Raw genomic sequence first — 21528 nt, 5'->3', positions numbered from 1 at the left:
AAAACTGCTTTGGAATTGGTTAGGTGTAAGAAGCTAGAGTGGCAGGGCTGGAGACAATTGGGAAGTTTAAGATATTACTGAGTCTGAAATGACCAGAAAGACTGAGTACCCGCTTCTGATTTGTCTGAATTTTTTTATTTTTGTGAAAACACTCTTTTGGCCAACATGGCTTATGTCATCTCTTATGTAAGAGAAAACAGCCAAAAAAATAAATAAATTGTAAAGCCTAACCTTTAAAAAAAATACGATTTGAAGTCTTACTTTATTCAGAATAGTTTCAGAAGAAAGTATTTCATATGAGTCAATTTTCTAGATAAATGAAGTTTAACTTGTTAAGTATCAAAACTTGTTTTACCATTTCTTACTGAGATTTTTTCCAAAATCAAACAACACATTCATGTAACATTTGTTGAGCATATCACATGTGCCAAAAACTGGGTACTTTACTATATATGATCTTAATTTTCACACATAAAATGCATTATATTTTGGCTTTTTAAAAAGGATATCCTTTTTAAAGGTCCTAATTTAATCTCTTCTTGGAAAGCTAATTGTTAGCCCCTTAGATAATTCTGTGCTTAGAATCTCTTTGACTTTTATATTTTGATCTTATTATTCTCTACATATTCTTAATGTTTCCGTATCATTGAGAGATAGGAAACTGGTTTTTATTTGAGCACTTACTACAAATTCTAGGCACTTTAAGCTTAAGAAAAACTTGTAAAGTAATAATTATTATGCCCACTTTATAAATGAAACAACTGAGGCAACAGAGTCTGAGTATTGTGCCCAAGTTCATACTGCTAAGCAAGAAGAGGAGCTGCAAGTGGATTATGGACCTCTCTGTCTCCATATCTTGTGCTCTTTCTATGCTGACATTATCAAAGAAATAGGCCTCAAGTAAAAATAGGTTAATAGAGGAGAAGCCTTCACCACACCCCCACTCTCTTACTTTTCTGATTCTTTCCTGTTATTCTATTTTTTAAATATTTTATTTATTTATTTGACAGAGACAGTGGGAGAGGGAACACAAGCAGGGGAAGTGGGAGATGGAGAAGCAGACTTCCCAATGATCAAGGAGCCCAATATGGAGCTCGGTCCCAGGACTCTGGGATCATGACCTGAGCCGAAGGCAGATGCTTAACAACTAAGCCACCCAGGTGCCCCTCTCATTATTCTAAAAACAGATTTTTTTCTTCCTTAGTTAATTTAGCTATCCTTCAGCTATGCTAGATGTAGGTAAAAGTTAGAAAAAAGATGGAGCTTCTAAGCCTGCGGGTGAGGAATTGGTCCATGGGATGACCCAGGATTTTCCAGATTTAAATGAAAATTTAAAAAAAACCTCTTAACTTTCATAGCGCCTTTAATTTATAGTCACAAGTAATTTTGTGTGCCTAAGGCCAGGTATAGACTAAAGAATTTATCTGAAGTCTTATAGCAATATGAGTTCTTTACTTATCCTAAGCCTTCAAAACCCAGTGGGGGTAAATCCACTCCTCCATAAAAGCAATGAAAACACTGGCGAAGATGGCCAAAATCAACTTTTTCAAAACTCTTGAAATTAGCCAAAGTCTTCCAACAATCTGAGAAGTGTTTATTCAAGAAAAACTGCTGAATCTCATTAAGCAGGGTTTGTGGCATTGTAACTTGAACTGCTCACATATCCCTCTCTTCAGGTCTACAGTAACCTTGAAAACCAGCAGTCTTGCAAACATGGTACATGTAAAAACCAGCAGCATTGCAACCACCGGACTGGACAGGCCTTGTTTGGAGCGTCTTAAAAAGTCTCATTCCCAGAGCATTGTCCCTATTTGACCTGTCTTGTGGTTCCCTGGAAAAGCTTGAGTGGAGCTTAGAACTTGCTCTGCAGGAAATATCCTGTCCCCAGGGCCTTTGTCAAGAATAATCAGTGGCAATTGTTTAACATATCAGCTGCTGAGGGGGCAATAGCAGTTGGGCAAATAAGGACCTGGCCAAAAACTTAAAAGAGAGATGGGGGATAAGATATCCCCATAAGGGACTTTGGAAAGCTCTGACATAGTCCTAGGAAATTAAAAGGCTGAGCACATATACAGGACTGTGTGCATGCCCAGGAAAGACCTGACAAGGCCCTAATCTCTCACTTCTGACCGATTTTGAGGTCTTAGGCAAGCAGTTAATAAAAGCTAAGGCAGAAGTTTAAATTACTTGAGTGTTGCAGGCATGTCCCAGAACACATGCAGAACTCCTCAGCAAATGTTGGGAGGCTTATTTGTTCAAAACATTTAAGGAAATCTCAGACTAATCATTAGCTATCCATTAAACTGAGGCATCAGTGGTTACAGGAAATACAGACTTTATAGGATTAGTGCAGGAAGGTCACTAAACAAGCAGCAACAGCTGCAATGATGACAAAAAGCAGCAACAACAATAAATCTTGGGGAGTTGGGGCAGGGGAGTCTGATTTCCAGAATTGTCACATTAATTATTAGATTATCTAAAATGTCTAGTTTAAAAAAAAAAAAAAAAGGTGTGGGATACCTGAAGAAAAAGGAAGGTAGGTTTCTACACAGGAGAAAAAAACTGTCCCTGAGGGGGCCTAGTTGTTGGACTTACTCTGCTAAGATTTTAATCAGCTATTATAAATATATTTAAAGAACTAAAGCAAAATATGTCTTAAAAATTAAAGGAAAGTATGACAATGAAGTCTCACAAAATAGAGTATATCGATAAAGAGAAATAGAAATTATAAAAGAACATATAAATTCTGGAGTTGAAAAATACAATAACTGAAATGAAAAATTCATTAGCAGGCTCAATAGCATATTTGAACTGGCAGAGAAAAGAAACAGCAAACTTGAAGATAGGTCAATTAAGATTAGCTGGCCTGAAGAACAGAAAGAAAACAACAGTAAGAAAATTGAACATAATCTCATAGACCTGTAGTACACCACCAAGCATACCAATGCATGTATAGTGGGACACCCAGAAGGAGAAGGGAGAGAGAAAGAGGCAAAAAGAATATTTGGAGATTGGACAAACACCTCCCAAATTTGATGAAAAACATTATATATTCAAGAACCTCAATAAACTCCAAGTAGGATAAACTGAAAGAAAGAAAATAAACTGAAAGAACACCTACACACATCATAGTCAGACTGTCAAATGACAAAGAGAGAACCTTGAAAGCAGCAAGAGAATATGACTTATCAAGTACAGAGATCCTCAATAAAATAAACTGCTGACTTCTCATTAGAAATCATAGAGGCCAGAAGTTAATTGGATGACATATTCAAGATACTGAAAGATAAAGATTTCTTTATCTAGCCACCCAAGAATTCTATATCTGGCAAAACTATCTTTCAAAACTGAGGGAGAGGGGCACTTGGGTGGCTCAGTTGGTTAAGTGTCTGCCTTTGCTTCAGGTCATGATCCTTGAGTTCCGGGATTGAGCCCTCCATCGGGATCCCTGCTCAGGGGGAGTGTGCTTCTCCCTCTCTCTCTGCCCCTCCCCTGGCTCATGCTCGCTCTTCTCTCTCTCTCTCTCTCTCTCTCTCACTCTCTCTCAAATAAATAAATAAAATCTTAAAAAAAAAATGAGGGGGAAACTAAGGCATCCTCAGATACAGAAGAACTGAGGGAATTCATCACTACTGAACTTGACCCTCAAAAATCATGAAGGGAGTCCTTCAGAATGAAAGGAAAAGAGACTGGATGGTAACTTGAATCCACACAAAGTATACAGAGCATGGTAAAGATAAATACATAGCAAACTATAAAAGACAGTACAACTGTATTTTTGTTTGTAACTCTTTTCTATCTGATTTAAAATACAACTTCAGGGGCACCTGGGTGGCACAGTCAGTTGAGCGTCTGACTCTTGATGTCGGCTCAGGTCATGATCTCATTGTCATGAGATCGAGTCCTGTGTCAGGCTCTGGGCTCAGTATGGAGTCTGCTTAAGATTCTCTCCCCCTCCTTCTGCCCCTCCCACTTGTGCTCTTGCTTGCTCTCTAAAATAAATAAATAAGTCTTTAAAAAATTTTTTAAGAAATACAACTTCATAAGGCAAAAAATATAAAATGGTTGTTGGGTTTATATAAAGATATAATTTGTGTGTATGTGTGTATATGGCACATAATAGCACAAAGGTGGGGGGAGGAAAAGGAGTATATTGTAGGAAAGTTTCTGGTTACTATTGAAATTTTCAAGTTAATATTAATCTGAACTACATTATTATAAGTTAAGTTGCTAATTATAATTCTCAAGACAACGACTGAGAAAATAACTCCCCCAAAATATAGTAAAAGAAATGACAAGAGAATTAAAACAATGCACTAGAAAATACCTATTAAACATAAAAGAAAACAGTAATAGAGGAATAGAGGAACAAAACCATATGGCATATAGAAAATAAAGTTAAGTGGCAGATGTAAATCCTACCTATCTGTAACTGCATTAAAGGTAAATGCAGTGAACTTTCTCATTAAAAGGCAGAGATTGGCACAATGTGTGTGTGTGTGTGTGTGTGTGTGTGTGGAGAGGCATGACCCAACTAACTATATGTTATCTAAAAGATGCACACTTTAAATTAAAAGACACAAATAGGTTGAACTCAACAAATGGTTCCACTCAACAATAGAATGCATGTTCTCCCTAATTGAACATGAAACGTTCTCTAGAAAAGACCATATCACAGGCCATAAAACAAAACTCATTATGTTTAAAAGGATTGGAATTATACAGTATATGCTCTCCAAAAACACTGAAATGAAAATAGAAAGCAATAACAGAAGGAGATTTGGGGAATTCACAAATATGTGGAAATTAAATGACACACTCTTAAAATAACCAATGGATCAAATGAATGCAATGAATGAAAATGATATAAAATATATAAAAAACATAAAGGATGCAGGTAAACCAGTGTTCAGAGCAAAATATGTAGTTGTATATGCCTAAAAAGGAGAAAGGTCTCAAATAATCTAAACTTCCAGTTTAAGAAACTAGAAAAAGGAGAACAAACCAAACCCAAAGCAAATAGAAAGGAAGGGAATGAAGATTACAGCAGAAATAAAGAAAGTACAGAATAGAAAAACAACAGAGAAAAATCATTGAAACCACAGTTGGTCCTTTTGAAAAGATTGACAAAATTACCAAATCTTTAGTTAAAATGACCAAGGAAAAAAAAAGTTTCAAATTACTAAAATCAGGAATGAAAGAGGGGACATTACTACTGACCTTACAGAAATTAAAAAGGATCGTGGGGGACACTACGAACAACTGTATGCCAAGGAAATAGATAACATAGATGAGATGGACAAAGCCCTAGAATGGCATAAATCACCAAAACCAACTCAGGAAGAAATGGACAATCTGAATGGACCTATAGCACATAAAGAAATTAAGTTAAATTAAAAGCTTCCCACAGAAAAAAAAGCCCAATCCTACATAGCTTCACTGGTAAATTCCACTAAACATTGAACATATGAATATGAATCCTTTACAAAATTTTCCCCAAAAAAGGAAGAGAGAGAACATTTCCCAACTCATTCTATGAGGCCAGTATTTCTTTCATACGAACACCAGGCAATGGCATAGGAAAAGCACAGATCAATATCCCTTATGAACATAGATGCAAAAGTCCTCAACAACTAGCAAACCAAATCCAGAAGGATGCAAAGAGTATTATACACTGTGACCAAGTGGGATTTATCCTGGGAATGCAATGTTGGTTCAACATACCAAAATTAATCAATATAATATACCATTTTAATAAAATAAAAGCACCAAACCACATAACCATTTTAATAGCCACAGAAACAGCATTTGAGAGAATATGGCACTATATCATCCTAAAAAAACAGTCCAAAAATTAGGAATAAGGAACTTTCTCAATCTGATAGAGGGCATCTATAAAAAATCCACAGGTAACATCATGCTAACACAGTTCATATGAAATTTTCTTTACATGTTGAAATGAAAATACTTTAGATATATTGGGTTAAGTAAAATATATTATCAACACTTATTTTACCTATTTTTAATGTGGCTCCTAGCAAATTTTAAATTTTATAAGTTGCTCACCTTTGTGGAATGCATTTTCTGTTCTGGACCCAGGGCCTCCAGGGTCTGGTAGATCTGGGCCCTATTCCCTGTCCTGTAAGACTGGTTGATTGAGAGGGGACAGTGGAGCATGGACATTGATGAAGTGGGCTGGAGAAGTAGATGGGGGGTGGGGGGTGGGGGTGGGGCAGATGAAGAGACGTTATGAATGCAGTCTTGCTCTGAGAGCAGGGGGCTTTGTTTTATTCACAGCTGTATCCTTAGTGCCTAGGATAGTACGTGAGCTGGGAACAGAAAATTGGTAACAAAATAAAGATTGGTAATTAAAAAAAAGATTCCATAAGAGGGTGGTGTTTATTACTAAATGGTAATGCTTATTCAGCACCTGATACTTGGTGCTGTGGGTACATAGATTCTAGCAGACAAGAATGCGGTTTAGTGAGGACATACTTGGCATCTGATAATCATCTGGCCATGAGATGGGTATGTGAGATGGTACAGAGGACTAAGGGGAACTAGAAAGTGGTAGTTGGAGTTTGACAAAGTTCATTTGTTGTTGCCAGGTTTGATTGTGCAAGGCAAAATCTTTGCCTAGTTAATTTTTTTCATATCTAGGGAAAACATATTTGAAGTCTTCACTTTATGTAAAATCACCCAATTTTTTCAAATGTGCACATCAAACAAAACCCTCTGTGGCTTAAGTTTGGCCCAGGAGCCTACTGAAGATTTCAGTGGTGAAGTGAATGCATAATTCCTTTGACTTCTTAGGCATCAAAGCAAAGAACTTAATGGGAGGTGCAAGAAGCCATCTCAGACCTACTCATCTATGCAGTATTCTGTTATCTTAAGGTCTCAGATTCCATGTATTTCTTCTTCTTAGCAGCTGTTACATTTGGAGTCTACATTTGTATGATTGTTTGACTCAATATCTGTCTCTTCCAGGTCATATCCAAAAGCTCCTCATGGGAGCCGGTTGGGTCCACTTTGCTAATCAATAGTTAATAAATGAATGAGTGAAGTAGGCAGGAGAGATTAATTTTAAAATCCATTCTATCGTTAATGAGGTAAAACAACCTGAGGATAGCAACTCACTTGGAATTCTGTGTTGAAAGATTGAGTCCAACAGCAGGTTATTTTATTGACACAACTGAGAAAAGAGGACTTTTTTCACCTACTACATAGACATTTCAGCATTATCTACACTAATACATCTCAAGGTATATTTCAGAGAACCCTGCATTTGCAGCAGAACACATTAATGTCAGTATTTATTTGTACTTAGTAATTCCAAAGTTCTTACAGTTTGACACTTTAGGTTATAGCTAATCCTCTGGATTTAGTGCTCTTCCTGAGAAAAATGGAAACACTGCTTCCCTTGTATAGTTGTTAAAAATATATATATTAGACTTTTGGTGTTTATAAATTTTAATTATTTTAAGCGCTGGAAGAATGGGAAGGCCGAAGGAGAGCTGTCAAGAATCACTAGAACCAGAACTTTCTGTTGAAAAAAAGGAAACAAAACATCAATAATGATTCACCAAGTTAAAGTCGAAAGGTTTACTACAGTACTGAAGTAAAATCACGGGTGCATTGCTAAAGAGAGAGGTCCCCTTTTCTGTCCCTTGACATAATGGAGACAGTGATGCTGGAAGAGTGAGAAACGGCAGGGTGAAGGAGGGAAAACCACAGCCTGTTTTAGTTTTGTGGAAAAGTTTTTAACAGTGCTAAACTTTATCCTTCACATTTTTATAAGTTGCAGAAAGGAAAGTCTTAAAAGATTCTTAAAATTAAATCTGTATGGTTCCATTTATATAACATTCTCAAAATCACAAAACTATAGAGATGGAGAACAGATTAGCGGTTTCCAGGGGTTGGAAATGGGGCAGAGTGTTCTCTGAGCTTTTACCTAGTGCATCCTGAAGCTCTGTATTTGTGAGCATAAGCATTTAGGATTATATCCTCTTGATCCTTTTATCATTATGAAATCACATGACTTTTTAAAAAAAATTTTTTTACTTATTTTTTAAATTCCAGTATAATTAACATACATATATTAGTTTCAGGTGTACAATACAATGATTCCACAATCCCACACATTACTCAGTGTTCATCATGATGCGTGTACTCTTAATCCCCTTCACCTGTTTCACCCATCCCCCACCCACCCTCCCCTCTAGCAACCACCAGTTCTCTATAGTTAAGAGTCTGTTTTCTTGTTTGTTTCTTTTTTCTTTATTCATCTGTTTTGTTTCTTAAATTCCAAATGCAAGTGAAATCATATGGAAAACAGTATAGAGGCTCCTCAAAAAAATTAAAACTAGAATTACCGTATGATCCAGTAACTCCACTAAAGGGTATTTACTCAAAGAAAGGAAAACACTAATTTGAGAAGATATATGCACCCCTGTGTTTATTGCAGCATCATTTACAATAGCCAAGATGTAGGAAGTTGAATGGGTAAAGAAGAGGTGGTATATGAATATACAATGGAATAATCCTCAGCCATAAAGAAGAATGAAATCACCCATTTGCAGCAATATGGATGGAGCTAGAGGGTAAATGCTAAGTGCAATAAGTCAGTCAATGAGATGACCTTCTTTATTACTGGCAATGTTCTATGTCTTATTAACAGAGCCATTCCATCTTTCTTTTAATTAGTGTTAGCATGAACAGGGTGATATATCTTCTTCCTTCCTTTTAATCTACGGGCATCTTTCAAGTGTGTTTCTATAGGCAGCGTATAGTATTACTTTACTTTTTTAACCGATCTGAAAATTTCTGCCTCTGAATTAGGGTGCACATTTACATTGCGTGTGATTATCGATAGGGTTAGGTTTGAGTGTGTCATCTTGCTGTTTTTCTATTGGTCTCACTGTTCTTTGTAACTTCTTTTATTCCCCTTCTGCCTTTTTTTTTTTTTGGATTGAGTATTTTTTTATGGTTCTATTTCATCTCCTATGTTGTCTTATTAGTGACAGCATTTTTTGTTAATTTTAGTGGTCACTTCGGGGTTTATTGCACACGTATATTGATCCCATCTACTTCAGGCATTCCACATACGGCAGAAGAAACTCACAGTAGGATGAAACATACAGTAGTATGCTTTCCTTTCCCCCGTCCTGGACTTCATGCTGTCGTTGTCGTATATTTTGTTTATATGTATGTTGTAAACCCCACACTAACTTGTTATTTTTGTTTAGTCAGTGATTTTTAAAGAGATTTAAGTAGTAGAAAAAAATTCTTATTGATTTACTGCTGTAGTCACCATTACCAGTGCTCCTCATTTCTTTGTTTAGATTCATATTTTCATCTGGTACCCTATTCCTTCCGCCAGGACTTCCTTTAGCATTCCTGGTAGTGTGGGTCTGTTGGTGGTTACTGCTCTCCTGGTAGTGTGGGTCTGTTGGTGGTTACTGCTCTCCTGGTAGTGTGGGTCTGTTGGTGGTTACTGCTCTCCTGGTAGTGTGGGTCTGTTGGTGGTTACTGCTCTCCGCTCCTGCATGTCTGAAAAAGTGTATTTATCACCTTCATTTTTTCAAGGGTAATTTCTTTGGGATCATCATGTTTTCTTTCAGTACTTTACAGATGTGTTCTGGCTTGCATTGTTTCCAATGAAGAAATTTGCTGTCATTTTTAGTTTTGTTCCTCTGTACATAATGTGTCTTCCTTAACTCTGTCTGCTTTTAAGATCTGCTCTTTATTACTGGCTTTGAACTATTGATTATGATGTATAGTTTATTCCTATTTCCTGTATTTTGGCTTTATTGAACTTCTTGGATGTGTAGGCTTATTGTTTTCATCAGATTTGAAAATATGTAGCCATAATTTCTTCAGAAGTTTTTTCCATTCCCACATCATCTCTTTCAGAACTCCAGTGACACATGTATTATTAGGATTCTTGAAGTTATCCCATAGTTCGCTAATGTCTATTTATTTTTCATTCTTTTTTCTCTGTGTTTTCATTTCATATAGTTTCTATTGCTATGTCTTCAGTTCATTAATCTTTTCTTCCACCATTATTCCCATCCAGTGTATTTTTCATTTCAATTTGGGTCTTTTAAGAAAACTTCTATGTCTCTACTTAATTTTTTGTGCATGAGGAATACTGTTCTTATGCCCCTGCCTGTTCATTCTAACATCTGTGTCTAATATCAGGACCCCTCTCTCAGTAATTGAGTTCTTCATTTTTCTCATTATGGGCCAATTTTTCTGCTTCTTTGAATGCCCAGTAATATTCGATTAGATGCCAGACATTGTGAATTTTACCTTTTTTGGCCGATGAATATTTTTGTATTCCTACAAATAATCTTGAGCTTCATTCTGGGGCACAGTGAAGGTACTCAGAAACAGTTTGATCCTTTTAGGTCTTGCTTTTTAAAATTATTTGTTGGGGGGCGCCTGGGTGGCTCAGTCAGTTAAGCGTCTGCCTTCAGCTCGGGTCATGATCCCAGGGTCCTGGGATCGAGCCCCGCATCCTGCTTCTCCCTCTCCCACTCCCCCTGCTTGTGTTCCCTCTCTCGCTGTCTCTCTCTCTGTGTCAAATAAATAAATAAAATCTTTAAAAATAAATAAATAAATAAAAAAAATAAATACAATTATTTGTTGGTACCACAGCAGCATTCAGGCTAGGGCTCTTTGTTCCCTGCGGCTGAGGCAAGGCCCCCTTTTGAGTCCTCTGAATTGAAAGGCTTTCCAGTCTGTCTGGAGTTCCGAGCCCTGCGTGAACATGAGGTACTCTCCCCTCTATCCTCCTGGCCCTCAGGTAGTTTCATCATCTGCACGTACTGATCAGTACTTGGTTGGATACTCAAGCAGTATCCTTTGCACATCTCTGGGGTTTCCTTTCTTTGTAGTTCTCTCTTTCCTGTATGCCACCCGGTGAACCATAGCCCTGGTGCCTCTAGAACACTTAGCTCCACGTCTTCAACGCAGGGAGTCAGCCAGCCTTCCCCTGGGGCTTTCCATCCTGCACTGCAGATGGAAACTGTCTCATAGGGTTCACCTCAACTGTTGCCCATCTTGCAGGGATCACTGTCCCACATGGCTCAACGCCCAATGTCTTGACCATGATTGTTTCATATGTTTTGTTGTTGTTGGTTTGGTGGTTTTAGGTAGGAGGATAAATAGAGTTCTTGTTACTCCATTTAGTTACAAGTAGAAATCTCAAAATTAGGGTTTATTTTTTCTCTTATATATTTAATATTCCTCTTATTTTAAGAAGAAAGTTGTATTTTAACCATTTATGAGTAAGGTGATTTCTAATCATGCTTGCTGTATTTAAGTTTATGAAGATCTGAAGGGTGAAGGTAGGGGGTACGCAGAAAATAAAAACAATAAAGTGCCACCCCTTACCCCAGAGCTCTCTGATTTGCTCTTTGGTAGTTGCTCTGCTAGATTAGGAGAGCCCCTTTGTTCCTTTTGGAGAGAGAGTCTCTAAATGAGTTCTATGAATGTGCATTCAAAATGTATGGAAGATGTTATAAATAAAATGGTCATAGTCTTTGAGTTTTGATCTATACCATTAAAACTTTGACAGTAAAATACTGTAGAGGAAACAATGAGAGAAATTACTTCAATAGATATTAAAATGTATTTTAAAGCTATAATAATCAAAATATTGAAGTAGTATTGCTAATACAGACACAGATTAGTAGACCAAATTAGAATTTCCATAGGCAGACTTATAAACGTAGTTTAAACATTTAGCATAAAGGAATTATGTCAATCATGGGTTATTCAGAAGATAGTGTTGGTACAACTGGACAATTTATTGAAAAAAAAGTTGGATCTCCTCTCCATATCTTACATCCAACTATATTTTAGATAGATTAAAGATACAACGTTCTTTGGAGAAAATATAGGTGATTCACATAGGCTTGAGGAAGAGAAGGCCTTTTTAAGTATGACGCAGAGGGTACAACCAAATTGGAGTCAGAGAATTTACAAAGAAAAATCATATAAACAGAAGGACAAAAAGAACAGAATAAAGTAAATAAGGTAAGCAACAAAGCAAATGTCTTTTAATTTTACAAACTTATCGTTTCTTTCCAGAATATTTAAAAGATGCTTCAAAGAAGATGAAAAGTGGGCTTATGTTTGTAAAATTGGTTAACCCATGTTCAGGTAAGCTTTCCTCCCCCCTTCTCTTCCCATAACAGTAACTTTAATTTTTTTTAAACATTGCTGCCAAAAAGTGTATATACTTATTTACCTTTGTACGTTTGTTCTTCCTTAATAGCTTTTAAAGGTAAGAAGTCATTACTGGGTGACAAAAGCAACCTTGACCTAAACATTGTTTATTTCTTCTTCTAATTTAAATCCATAGAACTGCAGGCAAGACAGAAAGTGGTGTGTTTGGCTTCTCTCTGAAAACAGACTAATTTTCTTTAGCTTTCTTAAGCCAACTCTTCTTAGAGTAGTTATTCAACATTAGTGTCCACTTATATTCATTTTATGTTGTAAAGTAAAATAAACAGCCAGAGTAAAAGAGAAAAAACAAAGTTTTTACTTGACATGCCAAGATTTTGAGTGTTTTCATTTTTAGTGGTACTTTCCTCATTTTGTTCTGAAAAGACAGTATATTTGTTCCTAGTCAAGAGGTGATTTTTTTTATATTAAAAGCATTTTATACAGAGATACATATTTTATTGCAACTAATTTCATTATAACTTTATATTCAGTGCATTTTGTTTTCTAATTTTTAGGCAAAAATACTAAAATATACCATAAATACATAGTAATACTGATATTTATCTCTATGTGAGATTATTTTTTTGTTAATTTATTTCACAAGATTTATGTTATAGGGTTGTTATTAATTTTATAAGGTTTTGAGTAGACATTTGATACTTAGCAAATTAGAGCCTTGTGCTGTTGGGTACAATATTGAAGAGTAAAAACAAGGGAAAGTCAATGGGTAGTGCCTTGTTATCGTTGTTGATGGACAAACATACATAGAAGCCACAAAAAAAGGCAAAAGTTCCTGGCTTCTTCCAGTTTCCTTTTCCTCAAAATGGAATTGAATTTGAATTGAAAATTCATATTATCTGGAACTTCTGAATTATACGTTAAGACTAAGTTGAGGCAAGCACATTTTTTCAAGAGAAGTCTTAGGTAGCAGTAAAGGTTGTAAAGCATTTAATGAAAGTTAAGGTACACAAAAAAGTCAGGCTTCTTGTACAATTTCTGTTTTATCTAAATGTCCATAAACAACAGAGGAACAAATGCTTGCATTTACCACATTGACTGTGGAAAAATAAAGGCTAACATTTGCTGAGCATTTACTATGAGCCGAGTACTGTTTTAGGGACTTTACATGTGTTCTGCCTTTCTGATCCTTACAAAAACCTGTGAGGTAGGTTCCCTATTGCTCCCATTTTACAGATATGGAAACAGAGGCACAGAAAGGTTTACATAAGTTCCCTGAGGGCACATGCACAGCATGTGGTACACATAGATTCAAACTCAGGGTGCTTGATAGTGCTGTGGTTAGAAAAACATTTCATTCCTGAAAGGGCCCTTGCGTTTCTCACTTAGAGCTGGCCCTCAGGGTCTGTAGGCCCTGTCCCTCTCTTGGGCCCTCTGGTGACAGGGAGCCACATGCCAGCTCAGTTCATCTGACTGAAGCATTAGGTTTGGGTAGTTTAAGAATGGGTTTCCCCTTGCGATCTAATGGAGGATTCAGTGAGAGCCTTTGTAGCAGTTAAGATGAATGATTCGCACTTTTTTTTATTTATTGGTTTAAGTTCAGTGAGGATTATAGAGCTGGAAAACAAGCATCTGTATGTAATAGCTATAAACTTTCCTGGGAGTCAGTTTGTATAGAATATATCTATGTATGTTTATGTCCATATTAGGAACATTCCTCAGAACTGTTGGACAGTCTTTTGAGTGTGTGTGTGTGTGTGTGTGTGTGTGTGTGTGTGAAAACTTAAAAATAAAAAACAGATTTGTCTTAACAGGAGAAGGAACCATTTACTTGTTCAATATGTGTCTACAGCAGCTGTTTGAAATAAAAATTTTCAAGGAAAAACACCATTCTTGGTTTATAAATCAATCAGTCCAATCAGGTAAGTGACTAGTGTATATATTTCCATTAACTAAACACATACTCTAGCTTTTCCATCCTTCATGCATAGGGGTGCAGGCCTGTGTGCCCAGTTTGGAGTCTGGTCCGTTTCTTAGCCTTCCTTGGCATCAGAGCAGGGTTTAATCAAGGGGAAAGGAAGGATAGTTTGAGCAAGTTTAAATCAATATCTACATATCTTAGATAGTAGGAAAATTTAAGCTAGTAACTCCGCTTGGTCTCTTAAAACACAGATGTGCCCTTAGTCAGAAATTAGGTGATCTTTCTAACACAGGAACGTACGTTGTGTGTACTGGGGACTCTTTGTTCTTCTGTTAGACACTTCTGAGGATCTTCAAGGTTTAACATCTTATTTCTTGGCAAATGGATACGCTTCTAAAATAAAATAGAATAAAGCAAAGATTTTTTAATGTGTTGTCATATAAATTACTACTGCCCCCACCCCTGCACCCCCCCAACACACACACCCAACACCAGAGTTCTGGTTCTTTTAATGTTCCTCTAATTTGGGGGCAGTGTTGACTCAGAAGGAAAAAGGATAACACATGTTCTGATGGTTCAAAGAGTTGGGGAGGTGAGGGGGAGTCAGGGATAGTTGAGACATTCTGCATTCCCTCTGCCTATTTTCTCATTGTTTCCAGAGAGTATTTTCTATTTCTTTGTAAGCCCTCTGCTTTCTGTTGACTGTGTATGTCTCTACTTAGTGCCAATGTAGAAAGGCCACTTTGTCTTTCTTCTAAGACATTCCAGAACAAGAGTTTATTGCTGGTGATAAATTTCATATACCTATGTGCATGAGAATACTTGAAATGGCTTTCAGTTGCCAAAATGCAATGGCAGACTGTGTATATAGTCTGGCAGGTGGAAAGTATATGTATTCCCTTTTATTGTCGCTGCTATGCTTATTCATTTGGCAATATATGAAAGTTCTAACTTCTAACGTAATACACTTGCAATTGGTTTAGCTAGATAGACACAGTAATATCCAGATGAAACTGGGAAATGTTGGGAGGCAGTGATTGATCACCTCTCCTGGACTGTCTTGATTTGGTACCTGCTTTTTTTTTTTCTTTTTAATAGACCTTATTTATTTGAGTGGTTTTACGTTCGTAGCAAAGGTGCCTGCTTTTTTCATCATTGTCTTCTTTTTAAACTTAACCTTGAAGAAAGAGCTGCTTTTAAGAATAGCCACCAGGATATTGTTTTCAGACCTAGAAACCTGTTCCTAATTTCTATCATGGATGCCTCCTATAAAATGAGCTTAGAGATTCTGACAGGTTGTTTTCATAAGTTTCTCTTCTACTTTAAAAAAAAATCAACTAATATCATAATATAAAATTACTTTCTTCATTTTTTTTTTTACTTACTATAAAATGGAATCATATATATAATTTAAGGTTAGAATTTCTTCACTGTATAGGTAGGTTACTCTTTTAGGGAATAAAAGTAAGTACATATGTTTCCTGAAACCAAAATAAGGATGAAGATAAAGAAATTGTTATTGTTCCGTTTGATGAAATACCTCTTCTGGTTCACCTCCATGGAAGAAGGCGTTGGGGATGATTGTAGGGGCTGTGATAGAGGAGAGAATAGTGGGGAATAGATAGGTTAGTTTGTTGATTTGCCTTTTTTCCTTTTAGCCTGGATAGTACCATTAATCTTACTACAGAGTTTCCTGTTCCTCATGCTCAGTCTTGTTAGACTTCTTTCCTCTTGCCTTTTCCTTAGGGAATAGGAGGGTAGGGTAAGGTCTGGATAAGGTAGGGTCTCAGGTGGGGAACCACCTTCTGAGTTTTGAATCATTGGCAATTCTAAGCTGTGAACCCACAGACTATAGAAAGAGCTATGTTTGGAGAGAATAATATTGTTTGCCCATGGCTTCATCCTCAAATGCATAGGAAATTACATTTCACTGCAGCTTTATAGATAAACTTATACATACAGGTCTCTTGATGTTTGTCTGGTTCACGTTCTGTCAATATTTCCCCCAACTCTTGCCTTTGTGGGGGGTGGTGGGAGGACCTCTGTTAAAAATGATTTCTATGGACTCTGGGAAACAAACTGAGGGTTTTAGAGGGGAGGGAGTGGGGGGGATGTGTTAGCCCGGTGATGGGTATTAAGGAGGGCACGTATTGCAATGAGCACTGGGTGTTACACGCAAATAATGAATCATGGAACACTACATCAAAAACTAATGAAGTACTGTACCATGACTAACATAACATAATAAAAAATGATTTCTAAATATTTCATATCTTCTTTATTCATTCATCCTTCAGTGGACACTTAGATTGTTTCCATCCCTTGGCCATTGTAAATAATGCTGCAATAAACATCAGGGTGCGTATATCTTTTTGAATTAGTGTTTTCATTTTCTTTGGGTAAATACCCAGTAGTGGAATTAGTGGATCATATGGTATTTCTATTTTTACTTTCTTGAGGAACCTTCATACTGTTTTCCATAGTGGCTGAACCAATTTGCATTCCTGCCAATAGTGCACAGGGGTTCCTTTTTCTCTACATCCTTGTCAACACTTGTTATTTCTTGTATTTTTGATTTTAGCCATTCTGACAGGTGTGAGGTGATATCTCATTGTGGTTTTGATTTGCATTTCCCTGATGATAAGTGACGTTGAACATCTTTTCATGGGTCTGTTGGCCATCTGTATGTCTTCTCTGGAAAAATGTCTATTCAGGTCTTCTGCCCATTTTTTAATCAAATTATTTGCTTTTCTGGTGTTGAGTTGTATAAGTTCTTTATGTATTTTGGGTATTAACCCTTTATTGGATATATCATTTGCAAATATCTTTTTCCATTCAGTAGTTGCCTTTTCATTTGGTTGATGGTTTCCTTCACTGTGCAAATCTTTTTTTTTTTTTTTTTGGTGTAATTCCAGTAGTTCATTTTTGCTTTTGCTTTTGTTTCTCTTGCTTTTGTTTCCCTTGCATATATATATATATATATATATACACACACACACACACACACACACACACACACACACACAATGGAATACTATTCAGCCATAAAAAAAAGAATGGGATCTGACCATTTGTGACAACATGAATGGACCTAGAGGGTATAATGCTAAATGAAATAAGTCAGACAGAAAAATAAATACCGTATGATTTCACTCATAAATGGAATTTAAGAAACCAAACAACACAAAAGAGACAAACAAAAAAACTCATTTTTTTTTTTAAGATTTTTTTTTATTTATTTGAGAGAGAGCACAAGTTGGGGATAGGGACACAGAGACTCCCCACTGAGCAGGGAGCCCAACATAGGGCTCAATCCCAGGACCCCCCTGATCATGACCTGGCAAAGGCAGATGCCTAACCGACTGAGCCACACACGTGCCCCCCGCCAAAAAAAACCGGCCTCTTAAATACAGAGGGCAAACTGGTGATTGCCAGAGGGAAGGTGGGTTGGGGAGTGGCTGAAATAGATAAAGGAGATTAAAAGGTACAGACTTCCAGTTGTAAAATAAATAAGTCACAGAAATGAAAAGTACAGCATAGAGAATACAGTCAATAAGATTGTAATAATGTTGTTTGGTGACAGATGGTGACTACACTTACTGTAGCACATTCTGCCTTTCGAAAGAGTCATGTAGAATCTTGTGCCTATGTAAGAAGAGCTTCTGAAATTGGAATTTCACATATATTTTTCAAGGAATGGTTTCCACATTGGGATTAAGATGAAATAAGTTGTCTTTCCAAGACATTTAATTCCTTTTGTTCTCTTTTTAATCTGTAGGAGGTCTTCTCCACTTTGCCACACCCATGGACCCTCTATTTCTGCTTCTCCACTACCTCAGGAAGGCTGATAAAGAGGTGAGTTTCCCTGTTTGGGACTTGAACAGTGGGGGAACGGAATAGATCGCTTTTTGCTTGATCTTCTCTCTCTCCTTTTAATGACCCAAATGTAGATTCCCCACAGTTCAGATGTAATTTAATTTGATTCAGGTTGGTGGAGTCGGTCTGGAACATGTGCTGGGACGGATTAGAGCACTGACACACTGACAGACTGAGAACCAGCACTCATCTCTGACAGTTTACCTGTGACTTCTGAGGATGGCCTAGGCCTCCATGCCGCGGACCTTACTTGTTTGAGAAAAAGCCTAACTATGAAAATTTTATCATTAAGTCCTCATTCGTTTTGAAATACAATACAAATGTTAAGAAACTGAAACTGACCTCGGGCCTTAAGAAAGGAAAGAAGACTTATTTTCTTCTTTCTCTGAGACTATTAAATAGGTAAATTGGGGTGTGCCTAGTAAAAGCTCATTAATGGGGAAGCTGTACTTGAGACTTAAGGAATCCCAGTTAGATGAGATTTACCCTTTCAATATAAAAACAGAGTTCATTAACAGTAATCATTTCAGCCAGAGGTTCTAAAACATTTTGGTTTCAATATACCTCTACACTCCTGAAAATGTTTAAGGATCCCCAAAATCTTTTTGTTCCTGCGGGTTTTATCTATCAATATTTACTACATTAGAAATTAAAACTGAGAAACTTAAAAATAGTTTTGTTAATTTATTTTGAAATAAAAATAATGAGCCCATTACATGTTAACATAAATGACATGTTTTCAATGAAACACACAACAAAATGCAGTGAAGAGCATGGCACTGTTTTCCATTTTTGCAAGTCTTGTTAATGTCTGGCTGAATCGAAGACATCTAGATTCTCATATCTGGTTCTGCATTCAGTCTGTATTGTTTCCGTGGAAGTATATGAAGAATATGCAGCCTCACACAGATATGTAGTCAGAAAAAGGAGGAATAGTATAATAACTCTTTCAGACAATTGCAGATATTCTTCTTTAATACTACTCTAAAAATCAACAAGGGGTAGTAGTTTCTTAAAAGTTCATTGCAATGTGGAATCTGAAACCCTGTCAATGAATTTCCCGTGCTCTGTTTACATGAAAATCCATTGGTCTGTCTTGCATTGAGAATGGATTTTTTTACCCATGTATGACTTTATAATATCATGCATTGGTCATTTGGAAAATATTGTTTCACTGATTTCTGCAGATCTTCCAAATGTTGACACACCTCATTTCTCTCTCTCTCTCTCTCTCTCTCTTCCTCTCCTTTGTTAATATCACCCCTGACCTCATCAGAAAACTATATATTGGGAAGCTCTCATAGCAGCTGATACAACTTTTCTACAATTCTAATTTTTGCCTGGAAGTTAAAATGGTATCATTAGCTGGCTGCAAGTACTTTCAGTCTTTTCCTTGAAGTCACGGGTTCACTTCTTTTATATTCGGCCAAATACCCAAGTCTGAACAGCCCTAGTCTGTAATGGTTTTTTTCGGTTAAAAATGGGATCCCACAAAAAAGTAGTTATTTCTGCTCTTGACTCAGTGATGGAGGCACTTTTCCTTGCGGGAATCACTGTGCCCAGGTAGTGGCAGAAGGGGCTTTAGCATCACTTTTAGCACACGGAATATTGAAAAGATTTGCACTCAGGGTCAAGGCTCCACTAACAGTAATTGCTTTTACTTCTTGATGAAGGATATCCTTAAGTGACATGGCTTCTGTTTTGTTTTGTGTTGTTTTAACTGCCCTGCATGGCAGTGAAGAGCGCAGGAGCTACAGGATAGGTTGGTGCCATGGCCATGACTGCTGCTAAGGAGCCTACAGTTCTACCCACCTGGCCGTGCAGATGTCAGTGCAGTGAAAATGCAGATAGCACCTTAGCATTATTGTGAAAATAGTTTTGAGCTCTGGACCCCCTGAAAGGGTGTTAGAGACTCCCAGGCATCTACCAACCACAGTTCAAAAATCTGCAGATTAACAATTTTAAGGAATCAGTGTTATTTAAACTACTTAGAAGAATCGGGGTTTTCGCACGCTGTTTGCTTATAGTTTAAATGTTTATGGGCTCATCTTATTTAGTCCTTAGACCAAATTTCCGTATGGTGGGTACCTCAGTTTAATTTGCTATAAAAACCGAAAGCAGTAAAACAGACTTCAAACTTTAAGTCATACTCTCTCCGGATGCAACTTAGCTTCTTTTATTCCCCTCCTTTCCTATATCCTCTGTTAGTGTGGATTGGTGAAGTTTTATTCCTTACTTCATTCATGGTGCTCATTATCTGGAAGCTACCATGGAGCCAGCGTATTTAAGGTATATGAGCGGCGAGGCCAGTAAGTCTTCGTCTCTAATGAACAGAGATGGGCAGGTCACCACCAGAAGCAAGGATCTGGTAGTATTCAGTTGAATACTTCAGTTGGCTCCCGTTAGTTTTCGAGGATACATTAACAGAGAGAAAGTCACCAACCAGCCTTAGCACCTGTAATGATGCACATTTAAAGTCCCTCCCCCCATGCTGTGGGGTTGTTTCCCTGTGTCCCACTGAGACCATGACTGGTGAATTAACCCTCACCCTGGCCCTCTGGGAGTCCTGAGGGCTGGCTCAGGTCGACAGACACAGAATGAAGCAGAAATCCTGCTCAAAGTGGTGGTTGGCTTTCATTGTAAACCATCTTACTTTTTCTTCTCAAATACTTGAAGTGCCCTATAAAATAACTCATGACATTTAGGTATTTCCTTCCTTGCATTTTACATATGATCTTTTCCTACTGAGTTAAAGAATATCGGTATGCACTTTTGAAAGGTTGACCTGGTCTTCTTTAATCTCAGAAAAATTCTTCTTTCTAGCTATCCCAACTGTTGCTAACTTTATATTCAAAGCAAGTTGCTTATTTCATTTCCTTTTTGGGTATATATGGTAAAGAAAATGAGAATGAAATATTAGTTAATTATGAAATTATTATATCATAACTGTGTGGCAGTCCACCGTATATAATTAGAGTATTGTTTTCAATTGCTAAATATTTAAAATATTTGTTGACCATGATAGAATATAGATTAAGGTAGATACCTAAAGACAGGAAGATTTGGAAAAATCTGTGGATTATTCTTACTATCTGAAGGAAAAAGACAGCATTGAAATTGAGGCATTTCTTGCCATTTGTTGACTTAACAGAAAGTATGACGAGCTTTCACACATGCTACTGAATGAATGAGATTTCACCCTTCAAATCAAATAAACCTGCATTTGCAGAAAGAAAACTGATCAGATGGTTTCTTTGTCTTCAAATAGAGTTGTTGCTAAAACAGAAAAGCAGAGTGAGCTAGAAGTGGGACATGGGCAGAACCATGCATTTTTTCTAAAGTCCAGTATCCCCAAGTCAGGGAACTAATCATTTAGACAGACTTCGCCCCTCCATGCTCCTGCACAATTAAGTAAAAATAACCTGATTGAGAAGAAGAATGTTCTGAATTCCTATGTTCTGAATTCTGGCCCATTGGTTTCCAGGCCTTACACACCTCTGTAGATGAGCCTGATTTAGTATGTGTGCAGCTTCCTTGTA

The 21528-nt window shown here is 37.0% G+C and overlaps 1 protein-coding gene across 4 annotated transcripts in view; it reads left to right on the top strand.

Moving 5' to 3' along the window:
• RNASEH2B (ribonuclease H2 subunit B) overlaps positions 1-21528 on the top strand; it is a 70098-nt gene that overhangs the window by 10453 nt on the left and 38117 nt on the right. For all 4 annotated transcript variants that reach the window (XM_028105869.2, XM_028105881.2, XM_028105859.2 and 1 more), the window contains exons 2-4: positions 12097-12168; positions 14007-14114; positions 17892-17968. In XM_028105869.2, coding sequence (XP_027961670.1) covers positions 12097-12168; positions 14007-14114; positions 17892-17968 — 257 coding nt within the window. The remainder of the gene's footprint in view (positions 1-12096; positions 12169-14006; positions 14115-17891; positions 17969-21528) is intronic.

Source organism: Eumetopias jubatus, unplaced genomic scaffold (assembly GCF_037043125.1).
Source record: "Eumetopias jubatus isolate StellerSeaLion01/CBP00866 unplaced genomic scaffold, mEumJub1_p1.0 scaffold_3, whole genome shotgun sequence".
Taxonomy (NCBI): Eukaryota; Metazoa; Chordata; class Mammalia; order Carnivora; family Otariidae; genus Eumetopias; species Eumetopias jubatus.
Note: the sequence above shows the minus strand (reverse complement) of the source record. Positions and strands in the feature narration are given on the sequence as shown.